This window comes from Aquarana catesbeiana, linkage group LG07 (genome assembly GCF_042186555.1).
Source record: "Aquarana catesbeiana isolate 2022-GZ linkage group LG07, ASM4218655v1, whole genome shotgun sequence".
NCBI lineage: Eukaryota > Metazoa > Chordata > Amphibia > Anura > Ranidae > Aquarana > Aquarana catesbeiana.
In genome coordinates this window covers 190896201-190914710 of record NC_133330.1, presented here as the reverse complement: position 1 = coordinate 190914710, position 18510 = coordinate 190896201, and the positions used below count along the sequence as shown (strand labels likewise).

At 41.1% G+C, this 18510-nt stretch overlaps 1 protein-coding gene across 7 annotated transcripts in view; it reads right to left on the bottom strand.

Moving 5' to 3' along the window:
* The window catches only part of LOC141103387 (complement factor H-related protein 1-like), a 553742-nt gene that overhangs the window by 288026 nt on the left and 247206 nt on the right, over nucleotides 1-18510 (bottom strand). For all 7 annotated transcript variants that reach the window (XM_073592914.1, XM_073592913.1, XM_073592912.1 and 4 more), the window contains exon 4: nucleotides 9178-9254. In XM_073592914.1, coding sequence (XP_073449015.1) covers nucleotides 9178-9254 — 77 coding nt within the window. The remainder of the gene's footprint in view (nucleotides 1-9177; nucleotides 9255-18510) is intronic.

The window sequence follows — 18510 nt, the reverse complement described above, 5'->3', positions numbered from 1 at the left end:
CTGCAGGGGTGACAGACACTTTAAATTCCGAATGTTGTCCTCTTGGCCGATATCCCGTGGTCACTGAGATAGGATGTCCTCTCTCCCAGGCGTTTCCAGATTACCGCTTATGCCACGTCCAAGAAAGAGATCGCCAGAGAAATCCTCATAAAAAGAGATGCCACCTCATAGTGTAGTCTGATTAAAACTTTAATAGCATAAAAACTCCCCACATGGGAGAAATTAAAACCGCATAACACTACACTATGGGTGAAGCCGAAAGCCAGGAAGTACTTTCCCGCAGCGTGTGGTCCAGCTGCGTTCCAGGCTCTCTCGCTCCGTACCCGGAAATGACGTAAGTGCGTAGCCCCGCCTTACGCGTTTCGTCATCGACGTTTTCAAAGGTGAAGGTGATACTTCAGGGTCTAATACTCCACCTTCCAGATGTATTAGCCCTGATCGTTTTTCCGGACGAAGAGAACAAGTGTAATGAAAATGACCTTTGGCCCCACAATAGAGGCACAGGCCCAGAGTTCTGCGCCTAGCTCGTTCTTCAGGAGTCAACTTGGTCCAGCCCAGCTGCATAGGTTCCTCAGCGGGCAGGGGGTGCTCCTCGGATCGAAGAGAAGGGACTGGGAGCTCAAGCTGCCTTAGGAACGGGGAGTGCTGGCGTCTTTTTTCCAAGGCCTTCTCCTGAAAGCGAATATCGATCTGGTTACACAAGGTGATGACACCGTCCAGATCAGCAGGAAGGTATCTTCCTGCTATTTCATCCTTCCCCCTTTAGAGAGGCCATGTAAAAAGGTTGCAACTAGGGCCTCATTATTCCAGCTCAATTCAGCTGTGAGGAAACGGAACTGAAGAGCATACTGTCCCACAGACTCTTGACGGAGACGTAAAAGAGCGCTAGCCGCTGAGGAGACACGACCCGGTTCCTCGAAGATATTCCGAAAAAGTTTCAAGAAATCAGACTGGCTAGAAACCACTGAATTATTCAGTTCCCACAGAGGGGCAGCCCAAGCTAGTGCCTCGCCAGACAGGAGGGATATAATATAGGCTACTTTCGCCCGATCAGACAGGAATTTTGGGGCTGAAGTTCAAAATGAATCGTGCACTGGCTAAGGAACCCCCTGCAAGCCTTGGAGTCCCCAGAGAAACAGGCCAGAGCTGGCAGTTGTAATGAATGTGTGGCTGCGACTGGTGCGATAGGTGCAGCAGCAGATAGCGGTTGAGGTTGTTGAACCGAGTGTCCCAATGAGGCCTGAACCTGTTCAAAACGGGATGCCAAATCCTGAAGGAATCGCATCACTTGGGTCTGATGCGATTCCTGGGTCTCAAGTCTTCGAACTAAGCCCTGCAACGGATCATCTGCGGGTAGCGGCACATCAGCCGGGTCCATGGCTGATCAAACTGTCAGGTCACCTGGGACCAGGTGACAGATGCACTCTGTAGGAGTCGGAAGTGCACCACTAAGGTAGTGGACCCTAGGACTGACTGTTCACCAGAGCCTCTAGTGGTGAGGATGGACTGCGCTGCAGTCTGGCTCCAGGTCGCGGCCCCCAGGGTCTCACAGCTCACGCTGTGAAGTGTACCTGTATTAGTAGTACATTTTGGACAGTTTGGTGTATCTGCTTTACCCCAGGAGTGTAACTTTAAAGGAGTGTAATGGGCTCTGTGAATGATAAATAGCTGAGTCAAACATTGTGAGGAAGATAGGGATACCTCAAATAAATTCTTCAAAGCTTGTTCCCACTCCTCATCACTAAGTCTCTACACCAACACCCAAAACTAGCCTCTTGTGGATTGTTTCCAACTGACATTTGTAAAGAAGAATATAAATTCCCTATAAGTTCCTGTTTAGAGCGTTTTACAGTTACTGCCAAGGCTAAAATTAGTGAAGGATTATATTTTAATAGGAAGGTCTTTGCTTGATTCTGCAAAGCATGCCGTAGCTGTAAGTATTGAAAAAATAATTTATTAGACAAATGGTATTTCTCTGTCAATTTATCAAATGGATACAAAATCTTATTATCAAAAAGCTGACAAAGAAACTGAATGCCAGCTCTCTTCAATATATAAAAATCTTCAAGCCTAGCCAGCTCAGGTAATTGCAGGTTATTCCATATGGGTGTATATTAAGTATATCCTTCATGTTGAGTGTCTTGTTGAGTAGTAACCCAGATTTTATGTATTAAATTAAATGTGGGATAGCTACATTTACTATAGAAATGATAGGCTACTATTAACTGCACCGATGGTTCTATAGGCAGTTGAGAAAATATAATTTGCTGTATGGGATCCTAATAATCTATAGCATTCCATCCATATAATTGCTGCAATTGAGATGCCAGATAATATAATCTGGCATTAGGAATAGCCAAACCTCCTTTATCTTTAGGCAATTGCAAAATTTCTAGTCTAATCCGAGGATTTTTATGTTTCCAAATAAGGTCTCTAAACAAAGTATCTATTTGTTTAAAAAAATTCAGAGGGAGCCATATAGGGCAATTATGCAGAAAATATAATAATTGTGGCATCCATATCATCTTTATTAGATTAGCTCTACCTATTATTGTTAAAGATAATTTACTCCAAATTTTCCCCACTTGCTTAAACCGTTTAAATAGTGGAGTTAAATTCCACTCCACATATGTATTCACCTGTGTTGTAACTTGTATGCCCAAGTACTTAAATTTAGAAGCTACAACTATTTGAGAAGCAGACATTGGCAGATTGGTCACCAGGGGGTCCATAGGTAGAAGAACCAATTTATCCCAATTGATTTTACAGCCAGAAAAAGAGCCAAATATATTAACCAAAGACATCACTGCCTCCAAGGAGAACGATGTATCGCCCAAAAATAATAGTGTATCGTCAGCATATAAAGCTATCTTATCCTTGCCTAAAGATCTACGAAACCCAACAATATTAGGTGACTGACGATCAGATGCAGCTAACGGCTCCAACGCCAAAGCAAAAAGTAAAGGTGATAGTGGGCACCCTTGTCTTGTTCCTCTTTGCAGTGAGAATGACACTGATAAATGTCCATTTACCTTCACCCGTGCCACCGGGTCAGTGTAAAGGAGTTGTATCCATCTTACAAACTGGGATCCAAAGCCAAATTTTTCTAAGCAATGCCATAAATAGTCCCATTCTATGCTATAAAAAGCTCTTGCCTCATCAAGTGACAATATAGCTCTATTACCCAGCTTTTCAGAGGGGGCCTGCAAATTAAGATCTAGGCGCCTTAAATTCACTGCGGTGGATCTATTTGGAATAAAACCAGATTAATCTACATGCACTATCTTGGATATTACTTTAGTTAATCCAATAGCTAATACTTTTGCCAATAACTTCACACCTGATGTAAGTAGTGATATTGGACGATATGATTCAGGATTGTTAGGAGTTTTATCTGGTTTTAACAAAACTATATTAATTGCTTCATTCATAGAGGATGGAAGATGGACACTTTCTAATGCTGTATTAATTACCTCTAATAATTCAGGCAACAAAACATCTCCATAAACCTTATACTATACTTTACTAAACTATAGGGATTTTCTAGAAGAGATTTATACTGCAAGTCCAGAGGCTCCTCCTCAAGGAAGGTTTATTGTTTACCCATCCTATTTCAAAACACTTGTTTATTTGCTCTCAGCCTTATACAGCACAGTTAAATCTTACAAACATGGAGCTTTGTCATGACTGCCTGAAAAGTGTAGCAATCAAATATTTCAGCTAGTGGAAACATAATTTTTTCCTGGTTTTATCACTTTTTATGCTCACTCCTCAACAGAAATGTATTAGTTTTGGCAGTTTTTCAAAAATAATTATTTAGCAAGCTTATAGCACAAATAAAAAATATTAAGCTAAGTATACTAGTACTAGTAGAATTTTGTATGAAAATTTGTAAGAAAATTCTTAGGAAGGTTTGTATGAAAATTCTTAGAACATTCGAATATTGCTTGAAAGTAGTTCAAGATTTTTTTTTGCTTTTAACATTCGATTTTGAGAATGAATAGAATTTACCAAATGAAAACCACAAATTCAGACATTCAAGAAAAAATTTCCATCATCACAGTCAAAAACCAACATCGATTTGACCCCATTAATGATTAGAAAAACAAACAAATGTTTTTACAATTGTATGGAACCCACTTGTGCACTCTAGTAACTGCCCTGTGCCCAGCTGCTGCTCCCAGATACAGTGCCTTGAAAAATATGTGATAGACCAACCCAAAGTGGACATAATTGTGAAGTGGAAGGAAAATGATAAATTGTTTTTAACATTTTTTACAAATAAATATGTAAAAAGTGTGGCGTGCATTTGTATTCAGTCCCCTTTACTCTGATACCCCTAATTAAAATCTAATGGAACCAGTTGCCCTCAGAAGTCACCTAATTAGTTAATAGAGTCCACCTTTGTGTAAATTTAATCTCAATATAAATACAGCTGTTCTGTGAGGCCCTCAGAGGTTTGTTAGAGAGCCTTAGTGAACAAACAGCATCATGAAGGCCAAGGAACACACCAGATGGGTCAGGGATAACGTTGTGGAGAAGTTTAACCACTTCCTGCCCAGCCTATAGCAAAATGACGACTGGGAAGGGGTTCAGTTATCCTGACTGGGCGTCATATGACGTCCAGTAGAATAAGCCGCGATCACGCTCCTATGGGGGCACGCAGGGCGGCGATCGTTGGTGTGGTGTGTCAGTCTGACACACCGCATCACCGATCTCGGTAAAGAGCCTCTGATGGAGGCTCTTTACCACGTGATCAGCCATGTCCAATCACGGCTGATCACGATGTAAACAGATGCGAGTAGAGGAGAGCCGTTTGGCTGCTCTCCTGACAGACGGGGTCTGTGCTGAATGTTTATCAGCACAGCCCCCCCAGGATGCCCGCCCAGGACCACCAGGGATGCCCACAAAGGAACCCCAACAGGTATGCCACCCTAGACCACCAGGGATATGCCAATCAGTGCCCAGGCAGCTGTCAATCAGTGCCCATTAATAATGCCTGCCAGTGCCAGTGCCATCAGTGATGCCTATCAGTGCAATCTATCAGTGCCAGATATCATTGCCCATTAGTGCCGCCTATCAGTGCCCATCAGTGCCCAGCAGTGCTGCCTATCAGTGCCCAGCAGAGCTGCCTATCAGTGCCACCCATAAGTACCCATCAGTGCAGCCTTTCAGTGCCCATCAGTGCCCACCAGTTCTACCTATGAGTGCCCATCAGTGCCGCCTATCAATGCCACCCATCAGTGCCGTTTATCAGTGCCGCCTATCAGTGCCCATTGTCAGTGCCCATCAGTGCCACCTCATCAGTGCCATCTCATTGGTGCCACCTCATCGGTGCCGCCTTATCAGTGCCCATCAGTGCAGCTTATCAGTGCACATCAGTGAAGGAGAAAACTTACTTTTTTGCAAAATTTTATAACAGAAACAAAGAAAAACTTTTTTTTTTTTTCAAAATTTTCGGTCTTGATCAAAGACCACCAAAAGAAAGCTCTATTTGTGGAAACAAAATTATAAAAATGTTGTTTTGTACAGTGTAGCATGACCACGCAATTGTCGTTTAACCACTTCAGCCCCGGAAGGATTTACCCCCTTCCTGACCAGAGCACTTTTTGCAATTTGGCACTGCATCGTATTAACTGACAATTGCGTGGTCTTGCAAAGTTGCACCCAAACAAAATTGACGTCCATTTTTGCCCACAAATAGAGCTTTATTTTCGTGGTATTTGATCACCTCTGTGTTTTTGTTTTTTTTTTGAGCTATAAACAAAAAAAGAGCGACAATTTTGAATAAAAAGCAATATTTTTTACTTTTTACTATAATAAATATCCCCCAAAAATATATAAAAAAAACGATTTTTTTTCCTCAGTTTAGGCTGATATGTATTCTTCTACATATTTTTGTTAAAAAAAAAAAAAATAAGCGCATATTGATTCGTTCGCGCAAAAGTTATAGCGTCTACAAAATAGGGGATAGTTTTATGGCATTTTTATTATTATTTTTTTCTTTTTATTAGTAATGGTAGCGATCTGCAATTTTTATCGTGACTGCAACATTATGGCGGACACATTGGACACTTTTGACACATTTTTGGGACCATTGTCATTTATACAGCGATCAGTGCTATAAAAATGCACTGATTACTGTGTAAATGACACTGGCAGAGAAGGGGTTAAACACTATGGGGCAATCAAGGGGTTAAGTGTGTTCTAGGGAGTGATTCTAACTGTGGGGGGGATAGACTACTACTCACATGACAGCGATCACTGCTCCCGATGACAGGGAGCAGTGATCTCTGTCATGTCACAAGGCAGAATGGGGAAATGCCTTGTTTACAAAAGCATCTTCCCGTTCTTCCACTCCATGACATGATCGCGGGCACCGGGTGGACATTGAGTCTGCGGGCCCATGGTCACAGTCACGGAGCACGCGGCAGGCACAATGCCGGTTCTTAAAAGGGGATGTACCTGTATGCCAATTTGCCCAGCTGTGCCATTGTGCCAACGTATATCGTCGTGCGCTGGTCGGCATGTGGTTAAAAAGTGACAACGCTGAAGACTGAAAATTGACTTGGGCAGGAAGGGGATTAATTCCCTTGTATTGAAGTGGTTAAAGCAGGGTTAGGTTATAAAAAAGTATCCCAAGGTTTAAACATCTGACGGAGCACTGTTCAATCCATCATCCGAAAATGGAAAGAGTATGGCACAACTGTAAACCTACCAAAACAAGGCTGTCCACCTAAACTGACATCTGGGCAAGGAGAGCATTAATCAGAGAAGCAGCCAAGAGGCCCGTGGTAACTCTAGAGGAGCTGCAAAGATCCACAGCTCAGGTGATAGAATCTGTCCACAGGACAACTATTATGCCCTGTACACATGGTCGGACTTTGTTCGGACATTCCGACAACAAAATCCTAGGATTTTTTCTGACGGATGTTGGCTCAAACTTGTCTTGCATACACACGGTCACACAAAGTTGTCAGAAAGTCCGATCATTCTGAACGCGGTGACGTAAAACACGTATGTCGGGACTATAAACGGGGCAGTGGCCAATAGCTTTCATCTCTTTATTTATTCTGAGCATGCGCGGCACTTTGTTCGTCGGATTTGTGTACACACGATCGGAATTTCTGACAACGGATTTTGTTGTCGGAAAATTTTATATCCTACTCTCAAACTTTGTGTGTCGGAAAATCTGATGGAAAATGTGTGATGGAGCCTACACACGGTCGGAATTTCCGACAACAAGGTCCTATCACACATTTTCCGTCGGAAAATCCGACCGTGTGTACGGGGCATAAGTCACACATTCCACAAATGTGGCCTTTATGGAAGAGTGACAAGAAGAAAGCCATTGTTAAAAGAAAGCCATAAAAAGTCCCATTTGCAGCTTGCAAAAAGCCATGTGGGGGACACAGCAAACATGTGGAAGAAGGTGCTCTGGTCAGATGAGACCAAAATTGAACTTTTTGGCTTAAAAGCAAAACGCTATGTGCGGCGGAAAACTAACACTGTACATCACCCTGAACACACCATTCCCACCGTGAAACATGGTGGTGGCAGCATCAAGTTGTGGGGATGCTTTTCTTCAGCAGGGACAGGGAAGCTGGTCAGAGTTGATGGGAAGATAGATGAGCTAAATACAGGCCAATCTTAGAAGAAAACCTGTTAGAGTCTGCAAAAGACTTGAGACTGCAACGGAGGGTCACCTTCCAGCAGGACAACGAACCTAAACATACAGTCAGAGCTAAAATGGAATGGTTTAGATCAATGCATATTCCTGTGTTAGAATGGCCCAGTCAAAGTCCAGACCTAAATCCAATTGATAATTTGTGGCAAGACTTAAAAATCGATGTTCACAGATGCTGACAGATCTTGAGCTATTTTGTAAAAAAGAATGGGCAAAAATGTCACTCTCTAGATGTGCAACGCTGGAAGAGACATCCCCAAAAAACTTGCAGCTGTAATTGCAGCGAAAGGTGGTTCTACAAAGTATTGACTCCGGGGGGCTGAATACAAATGCACGCCACACTTTTCACATATTTATTTGTAAAAAATGTTGAAAACCATTTATCATTTTCCTTCCACTTCGCAATTATGTGCCACTTTGTGTTGGTCTATCACATAAAATCCCAATAAAATACAAAAATTTAACTTTTTGGTTGTAACATGATAAATTGTGGAAAATTTCAAGGGGTATGAATACTTTTTCAAGGCACTGTATATACCCTATAACTCCACAGTATACTCAACAGATAAAATAACAGTGCAGCACTCGATCAATCCAAAAAATCTCTTCATTTGACTTCCATTTGGCTTCTGGAACAGTGTTTGCTCTTTTGAGGCGGGTCACTGGAGTTTTCAAATCACAATCAGCACAAGTTGCTAGTTGAATGATCAACTTGAGAAAGTTTCATGAGCTACTCAGAGATTGATATTTTTCATCCTCTTAGCAGCTAAATAACTATTGCTAGGTCGTGGAAGAAGACTTTAGTCCCGGTCTCCCAGGTGCAGCAGAAAATCATGTGGATCATGACAGGAGAAACTAAACGGCATTATCCATGACTCTAAATAAATGTTTTGAAAAAGTTCTGAAGCACTGGGGCCCAGCATATGCATATTGATTTATGATTGTTTTTGTATTCTAGGGATATAGGGATAGCACTTCTCTGGTCCCTGGGATCCCCTCCCTTCCTTTTCCCTTTCCAGTTTCTCCTTCTTATATTCCCCTTTCCCTAATCTCTACATTATTTCCTTAAGTTTGTTGTGTTGATGAATACATAATATGCCAAGTATATGAAAAACTTTTTTTTTTGAGTCACTGTATAGAAGTTACAGCATGGATACATAGATTTGGTCATTAAAAACATACTTTACTTTGTGGGTTGAGCTCTTTCAAGATTATGCTGTATGAATGTCACATATTTATGATTATTACGTTTAAAGGCAGAGGATTAAGATACACATTTGCCAACATCTTTGCCACTTCTTGTTGCAAAGTTTTTTTGTTTGTTTTTTGTTAATGAAGTGTTTTTTTGGAATAATATATTAGCGATGCACCGTGATTTTATCTGTTGCGTTCTTACAATAAAAAATCTTGAACAACATTTTGCTAGTGTATACCTAGCTTTAGACTTTTATCTAGTTATGTTGAATTGTAGTGTAAAACCGTATCATTACCTTCACAATGAGGAAGGTCTCTTGACCAACCACCCGCTGTGCACTCAATAGAGTTATATTTGCTGACCATTTGATACCTAAGGAATAGAAATATATACATTCAGAAGCACAAAATATAACATACATATGATTTTTTTTTTTAAATAATTAAGTCAATGATGACAGACAGGTAAAAAACATTCTTACATATTCATTCATCCAGCTACTTTTTTAATGGGCAAGTTGACCATTACCTGACAAGGATTCAGGCAAAAGGCTAAGGAGTAGTCAAACAGTCCATGACTAGGTTCATGTGGGCAGAAGGAAGTCAATTGGATTAAACACAGAATAATTGTAATACAAGCCTTTCAAGGTAACTGCCCATGGACGGCACCAAAATGTGAAACTATCATAATTTTAGATTCTGCCAGAGATTACTTATAACCAGTAGATCCAAGAACTGTAAACCAAAGCCAAATTGTAGAAAATAATTGCTGTCTGGGATTGGAGGTTAGAACAGGAATAGTTTAGGTGAGGTAAGCAAGTCAAGTCAGCAGCAAAGGTAATCCAAGAAGACTGGACAGAATCCAAACTAGCAGTACACAATACAATATGCACCCAGACTTTAGACTTGTGCCTTTTTAAAGAAACCTGGAAAAATCAGAATGCACAATGACACCTACTAAGTTGTGAGTGTACCTGGTCACTGCTAGTGCATTGCTCAGCTGATGGGTAAAGGTGTGCATGTGCTAGGACAGAATTGGAGCCCAGAGCACAGGAGGACCCAGAGTATCTGCAGGACCAGTGTGAGCACCAATATTCAGGAAGGCTCAAAGGAATGTATAGAAAAGGGGAATAAAAAATTCCCCCATACAACAGCAATAGTCTAAATTTTCTTTTACAAAAGATTTTATTAATATTCAATCCAACATATAAGCTCAACAATTAGATGGTTACAGTGCATATTGAGCAAAACAGATCATAAAATCTAAAGAAGAGTACTGAAATCCTCCAAGGAAGACCTCGCGTATGAGCAATGAGTCAAACGTCATAATCCGGAATGACTTGGAACTCAGAGAAACACTGCAGGCTGCATAAAATAATGACGATGTCCAAACATAGAATCAAATGCAGCTGAACACACGACCTTATGCTCAAGTGCAAAACGATCCTTATCTAAGTAAGGTGAACACAGACTGAAAACAAATAAATCATGTATCCCAAACAGGAGAACAAACAAATATGTGAAAATAAATCTTGACGTCCAGATAAACTGGCAGGATAAACAGTCCAACCATTCTTATGCCGCATACAGACGATCGGACATTCCGACAACAAAATCCTGGATTTATTTCCGACGGATGTTGGCTCAAACTTGTCTTGCATACACACGGTCACACAAATGTTGTTGGAAATTCTGGTCGTCAAGAATGCACTGACGTACAACACGTACAACGGCACTATAAAAGGGAAGTTCAATAGCAAGTGCGCCACCCTTTGGGCTCCTTCTGATAATCTCATGTTTATCTCATGTTAGTAGAAGTTTGGTGAGAGACGATTCACGCTTTTCAGCCTCATGCTTTTCAGCCTCGTGCTTTTCAGATCGTTACTGCTCTTCAGTTTGTGCTTGTGGGTTCGTATCTGGTTTTCAGTGCGTGTAGTCAGTTTGCATCTGGTTTTCAGTGCGTATTTTTATAGTACGTATTTGTTTCTGATTTTCAGCTCACTCTTCTCAGGCCTTTCTGATTTTCAGTGCGTTCTGTTAGTTCGTTCTGACCAGCCGACCGTTTTGAAGCCATGTTGTGGGTTTGTACTCATCGTAAAGTTTGTGCTGTGCAGGGGCTTGGTGTTGGGGTTCTTACTTTGACCCAAGCCTAGTCCATGAACAGGGCGGGGAGGAGTTTATGGAAGAAGAATTGGTTGCTCCAGCATGACCAATTCTCTCATATGCCTTTGTTGCAGAGATCCGTGAGAATAATCCTGATGATTTCAGGAATTATCCCTGGATGACGGACCCTGTTTTTCACTGTTTGTTGGCTTTGCTGTTCCCTTATATTACAAAGCAGGACACCTGCATGCGGCAAGCCATCACTCCCGAGAAGAGGCTAGTCGCCACGTTGCGTTACTTGGCGATGGGGAGAAGTCTGCAGGACATCAAGTTCTCAACAGGCATCTCCCCCAGGCTCTGGGGATCATTATTTCAGATACCTGTTCTGCCATCATTCAGGTCCTGCAGAAGGACTATATTAAGGTAAGATTTATCCTTTAACATCACATTATATGTATTTATTGTTTGCTAATGTATTGTATTCATTTCATCATTCCCTAATTACCATGATTGTAATATGCTGTGAATGTCCTCTTTATCCTCATGCATCCTGGAAGTTTTTAAAGTTCCTTTTTTGTCCTTCATGCATATTTTTCTTCACTAACCTCACTAGCATGCTATCCTGGGCCTATACACACCTAGCCTAGTCACTTAACAATGTATTTTGTCAGCTCCATTGTACTGCTTTACCCTAAACACCCCCTAAAATGTGTACAAATGTTATTTGTGTCCTTAAATTCATGCAGGGTGCCAGAGGCTTTTTTTTGGGGTCCCAAAATCATTTGGAACCCTTCCTCCCCCAACCGCTAAGTCAACCGATACCAATACTCTATCTGCTGACTTTGCCAAACCCATACACACTATACCTACCTCTTTTGTGTTCACTTACCTCTTTTGTGTTCATATTTATGGATGAATTCACCAAAGCATGTAGTGAAAGGGCCTGCCTGAATACTTTCAAATGGTGCTGTTTAAAGTTTTGTTCTCCTATTATCTTGATAGGTAATTGCAGAATGTAAAAATGTGCTTCAATTTGTACAGGTTGTATTTATATTTTTGTATTATGACACTTCTTACCCGTCCAGTGGGCTGCCAATAGTGTAAGTAAGGAGGGGCTGGCCAAAGTAACACACATTATTTATGCATTCAGCTCTCAATGAAGTGGAGAGGGTTACCTGTCCAAAAAATCTCCCCCCCTAAAAAATTTTTAATGAGCCTTCAGAGTGGGTGAGGAATCTGATAAGTGGACTTTATATTTTACTCCTTCAAATAAATGTTATACTGATGTTGACCAAGAATTTTTGTGTCTAATCTGCTTGCAATGTTAAGTGCAAAAGTACTTTTTTTTTCTTGTTTGACTCCACAGTTTCCTTCAACGTCACAGGAATGGCAGACTGTGGCTTCCCAATTTGCCCAGCGGTGGGACTTTCCCAACTGTGGAGGGGCAATTGATGGGAAACACGTCCACATAGTCCCACCCCCCAACTCGGGGTCATACTATTACAACTATAAGGGGTTTAGTAGTATAGTGATGTTGGCGGTGGTGTCGGCGACATATGAGTTTCTATATGTGGACCTGGGGAAGAATGGCCGGATGTCGGATGGTGGAGTCATTGCCCAGACCGAGTTCTATGGACGGCTCCAGAATGGTGGCTTGGGATTGCCACCTCCGGAAGACAACGTGGCTGGTCTACCGTTCGTCTTTGATGCTGATGAAGCCTTTGGGCTTGGTGAACACCTGATGCGGCCATTCCCTATGAGCACCCTCACTCCGGACCAGAGGGTTTTTAACTACCGGCTAGCCAGAGCCAGAAGAGTGGTGGATAATGCTTTCGGATAATGGCCAGCCGGTTCCGCCTATTCCTGATGCCAATCAACATGCTGGAATATAAATTTAATCATATAATACTTGCATGCTGCATTCTACACAACTTTTTAAGGAGAAATTCTATGAACTATGTGGCCTCAGTTGGGACTGAGGCTGGATATCAAGAACAAACCCTGATGGCGCTTGAAGCTGGCCGTCCTGGCTTGCCCCCCCCAAAGCGCCCGTGAGGTCCGTCTAAAATATATGGAGTACTTTGCGGGTAGGGGGGCCATTGATATGCCAGAAAATGTTTAAGAAACATTTTTAAAATTAATTTTTAATTTAAACTGAAATAATATTTCCTTTGATTTACTGGTTGTGTTTCTTTTAGCTGTCTCCTAGGTTATCCAAAGGGCTTTTCTTTTTGGACATTTTCTTCAATAGTGCAAACTTAATTTCTTTGATACATGAGGTGACAATCTCTTCTTCAGCTAACTATTATGTTGTGGGTCTGCTACACACACACATTGTTTTTGTTGTAAATGTATGTAATGCATTACTGATAAAAATATTCATAATTTTCAGCACCATGAATTAATTTTTTGGAGTCACAAAAATGGCCTGATTGTGGCAAATTTTAAAGCACTGTGGGTGTTGTTTACTAAAGGAAAATCCTCTTTGCATTACAAGTGCTCTGCAAAAGTGCACTTGAAACTGCACTGAAAATGCACTGAAAGTGCAAAGTGGATTTGCCTTTAGTAAATAACCCCCATAGTCATTGTAAACACCAACTTACTAAAAAAACTGCTATTGAGCATTGAAAGAAGAAGCCACACATTGTTGAGTAGAAAACGTTTTACTCTGTGCACATTCACATGTGCGTTAGAAAAGGGTTTTTGAACAAACCAACATATTTTTTGAATAAAATTTTTAAGTTTGACAGTAGAAATATCCTTTTTTAGGCTAAGCAGGCATGTTTAAAACCATAAAACAATACTTAACTCAGGAACTTAGAAAGTTCAACTTTGATAAATTGAAGGCAATATCAGACATTAGTATGTCCAAACTGTGTTGATCTTGCCTTCATCAGATGCGGTGATGTTACCCCTGTGAAAGCCAAATTTTGAAAGATGCACACAAATTGAGAGTCAAAATGGGGATTTCCCTCCTGATCCCATACATAATGTCAACATTTGCTAGCTTCCATCATGAGGGATCAATGGACGTGTTTCGGGGGTACAACCCCTTCCTCTCAGCTACTTTAGTTGCGAGTAAGGGGTTGCACCCACAAAACGTGTACATTGATATCCCGTGATGGCAGATAACACATGTTGACACACTGTGTGCATCTTCAAAATTTGGCTTTCAATATATTTTAAAAAAGTTAGAAAAATAATAAAAATATAAACAAATTGGATAATTTTGGTGTGTTTTAGAGTCTGCCTAAAACATCAATGATGTTTTTGAGTCTTTTTTCAATATCATTGATGTCTTCCTTGATCTTCTGTAAATCCCTATTGCACACCATGATCTCCCCGATGAGGATCTGTGCACTTGCACTGGTTTCTTCTTCCACAACATCCACATCACCTAAAATAAAAAAAAACACACCATGTACTATAAATATGCAGGCATACATCTATTACCTGAAGCTGTGGTCTCAGACACTCACCTGTTGTGGTCACTATTTTGCCCACTTCGTAAACCTCTCCTTCCTCCACATCCTCTGGTTGTGGTGTGGGGATTTCCCCTTCTTTAGGAGGTTGTGGGTCCCTGGTGTCCTCTGATGTCCCGAGTCTTTTCTACCCTATGTGAATAAAAAAAAGGTATACTTAGCACACAGATATTTGAGGGCAGAAATAGTAATATGAAACATTGCTTGGAAGTGTTGTAAAATTGTCTGTTTTGGCAGAGTTCCAAGCTGAAGACATTATTTTTTTCCCTTTCTAAAGCTGCAATACTTACCTGTTTTGGTCAAGTTTCACACATGTAGAGACCCCTAGTATCCACTGGAGCACCTATGTGGGACACCCTAAAAAGTTTGCTCTGGTGTTCCACACTAGTGCTCCTGCGTCCAGATGTGTAAACAGCTGCTGAGTGTCCTCTCCTTACACTGAATCAAGTTTGCATTTCATTCTAGTTCTAAACCCATCTAGACAACAATGTACTAAACCTCTTTTAATACAAATAGGCATGACCAAATGTAGTTAACCTGCATCTGCCAAAAACATCGTATTAGTGGGCGAACGAACGATGTTTACTACGAACGATTACTGTGCCCACGAACGTGAAATTTGCGATTTTAAACTGTACAACAGTAAAGAAAAACACATGGAGCAGCATGCAAGTAATAATAATAATAGGAACATAGGACAAATACTTACTTTTTTGCAGAACTCTCTTGATCCTTCTTTACTGATCGTGCTCCCTCAATTTCAGGTCTGACCAGCGTTTCCTCAATTGATCCTTGGATCGTCGTACTGCAAAAGTCCTGTGCAGACTTTTCACAACTTTAGTCATGATCTTGGCCTTTCTCACATTTGAGTTTGGGTAAGGTCCATACTTCCCATCATAGTTGGCCCTCTTCAAGATGTCCACCATCTTCACCATCTCTACAAAGGACATATTTGCGGCCTTAAATCTCCTCCGGGATCGGGACGTTGGTGGCTCCAGGCTTTCATTGTTGCTGCTGCTGTCTGCATGCACTTGTTCTTTCTCCACCATGTGCTCTTCCACTGCACCAAAAGAGAAGGGGCGGGGAATATACTTGAAAGAAGGTCAGGGGCAGGCGGAGTTTAACGCATGCGCGGTATATATAAAGCGGAACACGCGTGCATCGTACGTACGATCTGTGAGCGGAGCAAGGAATATCGGAAGCGCCAATCGTGATAACGAAGGTACAATTTTAACTTGGGGCATCAGTGGCCTATACTGCTTAGAGATTGAAGCCTATATTGGGACAATATTATGCGAGTTTTAGCCTGACATTAGGGTTTGTCTTGTGTTGTGTGTTGCAGATAAAATGGATCGATTCAATGATCATGATTTCCTCCCCCAAATCATTGATATGTACAGAGAGCTGCCTTGTCTGTGGCAGACAAAACACCCCTTTTATACTAATAGAATAAAGAGGAAGGCAGCACTGGATAAATTGCTTGAATTTGTGAAGCCGCAGATCCCCATGGCAGACATCAACTATTTGAAGTGCAAAATTGGTGGCCTGAGGAGCACTTATAATAGGGAGCGCAAGAAGGTCCAGGATTCCCAGAGATCAGGAGCAGCAGCAGATGACATTTATGTCCCCAGGCTGTGGTACTACGACAGACTGCGGTTTCTGTCATACCAGACTGAAATCAGGCCATCACTCTCAACCCTTCCTTCCACTCTTCCTTTCACCCCAGCTGAGGCTTCCAACGTAGAACCTGGGCCTTCCACCCAGGAAGAAGATGTGGAGGAGCCCAGCTTGAGTCAGGTATATCATTGTTCAACATATTTCTCAAAATTGTGTGTGATTGATGAACAATAAACTAAAACTATATCCCTTTTTCATACACAGGAAAGCCTCAGCCAGGAGGAGACTGTGGAAAGTGGCAGCCAGGAGGTGGCAGGGGTAAGTGGCAGCCAGGAGGGGCCAACGTTTCATTTGTGAGGAAGTGATATATATGGCCCTAAATAAGGGTTTGAGGGATGAACTCACAAGCAAAACCCACCTGTGTGAGTTGGATCATCCTCCTCCTCTACCTCCTGCCACAACTCCAATACCAGAGCCACAGCCTGGAAGCAAGCATGGAAGGAAGCATGGAAGGAAGACAAGAGAGTGATGGCCTGGGTTCGGGCTGGCAAAAGACGCAGGCTGTTGTAAGCCCACAGCCTGGGGACATATATGTCATCTGCTGCTGTTCCTGATCTCTCAGAGTCCTGGACCGGATTGTGCTCCCTATTAAATGGATTCCTCAGGCTACCAATTTTGCCTGTCAAATAGTTGATGTGTGCCCTGGGGTACAAAGGCTTTGCTAATTTCACCAGTTTATCCAGCATTGCCTTCCTCTTTATTTTGTTATGACCCCTAAAAAATGTCTATTTTTTTAACAAATCATTGGCTATGTGTTTTAATTAAAAAAAGGACAGTTTGTTTGTGAGTAGGCAGGTACATTTCAAAAATACAATGTCAAATTAACAAGGGACACCAACCAACCTCCTTAAGGTTAAAAAATACAAGAAAATAATGGTGTTGTGGTAACTTGACACAAAAAAGGACAAAAAATATTATGGAGATCACTACTAAAAAAAAAAAAAAAATCAGGAGATCTTGATTTAAAAAAAAATGAGATTACTATAAACAAAAATTATAAACATTATTCTGGAGATCTGGCGAAAAAAATAAAAAAGATTATTCATGAGATCACAAGAAATAATAAAGAAATCAGTTTTTTTGCAAACTCTGTGTGAATATCAGCAGCAAAATAACTTCATTATTCATGCATTATAAAGAAGAAGAGAATGCGCTGCATTAAAAGATGAAAAAATTTGCAGCGTGACGAATGTACTATCTCCATTACGAACGCTAGTTTTACCAGACCGAGCGCTTCCGTCTCGTACTTGCGAACATGCGTGGAATTCTGTGCGTCAGAATTGTCTATACACGCTCGTAATTTCCGACAACGGATTTTGTTGTGGGAAAATTTGGGAACAGCTCTCAAATTTTTGTTGTCAGAAATTCTGACAAAAAATGTCCGATGGAGCCAACACACTGTCGGAATTTCCGACAACAAGCTCCCATCGAACATTGGTTGTCAGAATGTCTGATCGTGTGTACGCGGCATTACAGTGATTCTAAAGTTTCAAGGTTTTTTACCTTAATGCATTCTATGAATTAAATCTTTTTTTTTTTTTTTAACATCTCTTTATTACATTTTTTTTCCATACAAAAATATACATTTCACAACTTACATTTCTAAAATTCCACTGACATTCATTTCACTAGAAAAAAAGGGGGGATTAACTGCGCATAAGTAAAATTAAATAATCAAAAAATCAAAAAAATCAAGTAAAGGTAACAAGTGAAATATTATAAAAGCTGTGAATTCCTATATATGACACAAACACAAAATATGAACATTGTAAAACTATTGAATCGCGCTAATGACAAACAGATGTATATATAAGTAGTAGTTAAATCACCTTTAGAATCCAAATATATGTGTAAAATCATATATCATATAAATATGTAATCGATGAAACTGACATCAAAACTACAAACTTTATGTGCGACAATAAAAAATAAAGAAAAATCAATGTGAGTCCATATGTGGAAATTATAACACCCGAGTGTTGAATTAAATGACGTGAAGGTCCTGTTGAATGAGGACAAAAGTGTTTGTGTCCACCACCATGTGTAGAGTGACTGGCCGCTTACCAGAAACCCATTCCCCCCGTTACAGAGGGTCTGGGTAAGCTGTTTAAATCTTATTGCTCCGGACCACCATGAAGCCGAGATGGAACGCTGGGATGAGACATCAAGGACCCCGGTGTAGATGGATGGATCAACGGAAAATTGGGTTCTCAGCAGAGTAATATGATCAACACTATGTTCTGGCTTTTGTCCTGTTCGTTCTCTGGTCCCTCATAGGGGTTTTCTAACAAAAGTTTCTTCAGCTTCTTTAGTTTGGGCTGACATCTCCTCAGCTCCCAGTAGTAATTAGAGAATCCAGCAATCTCA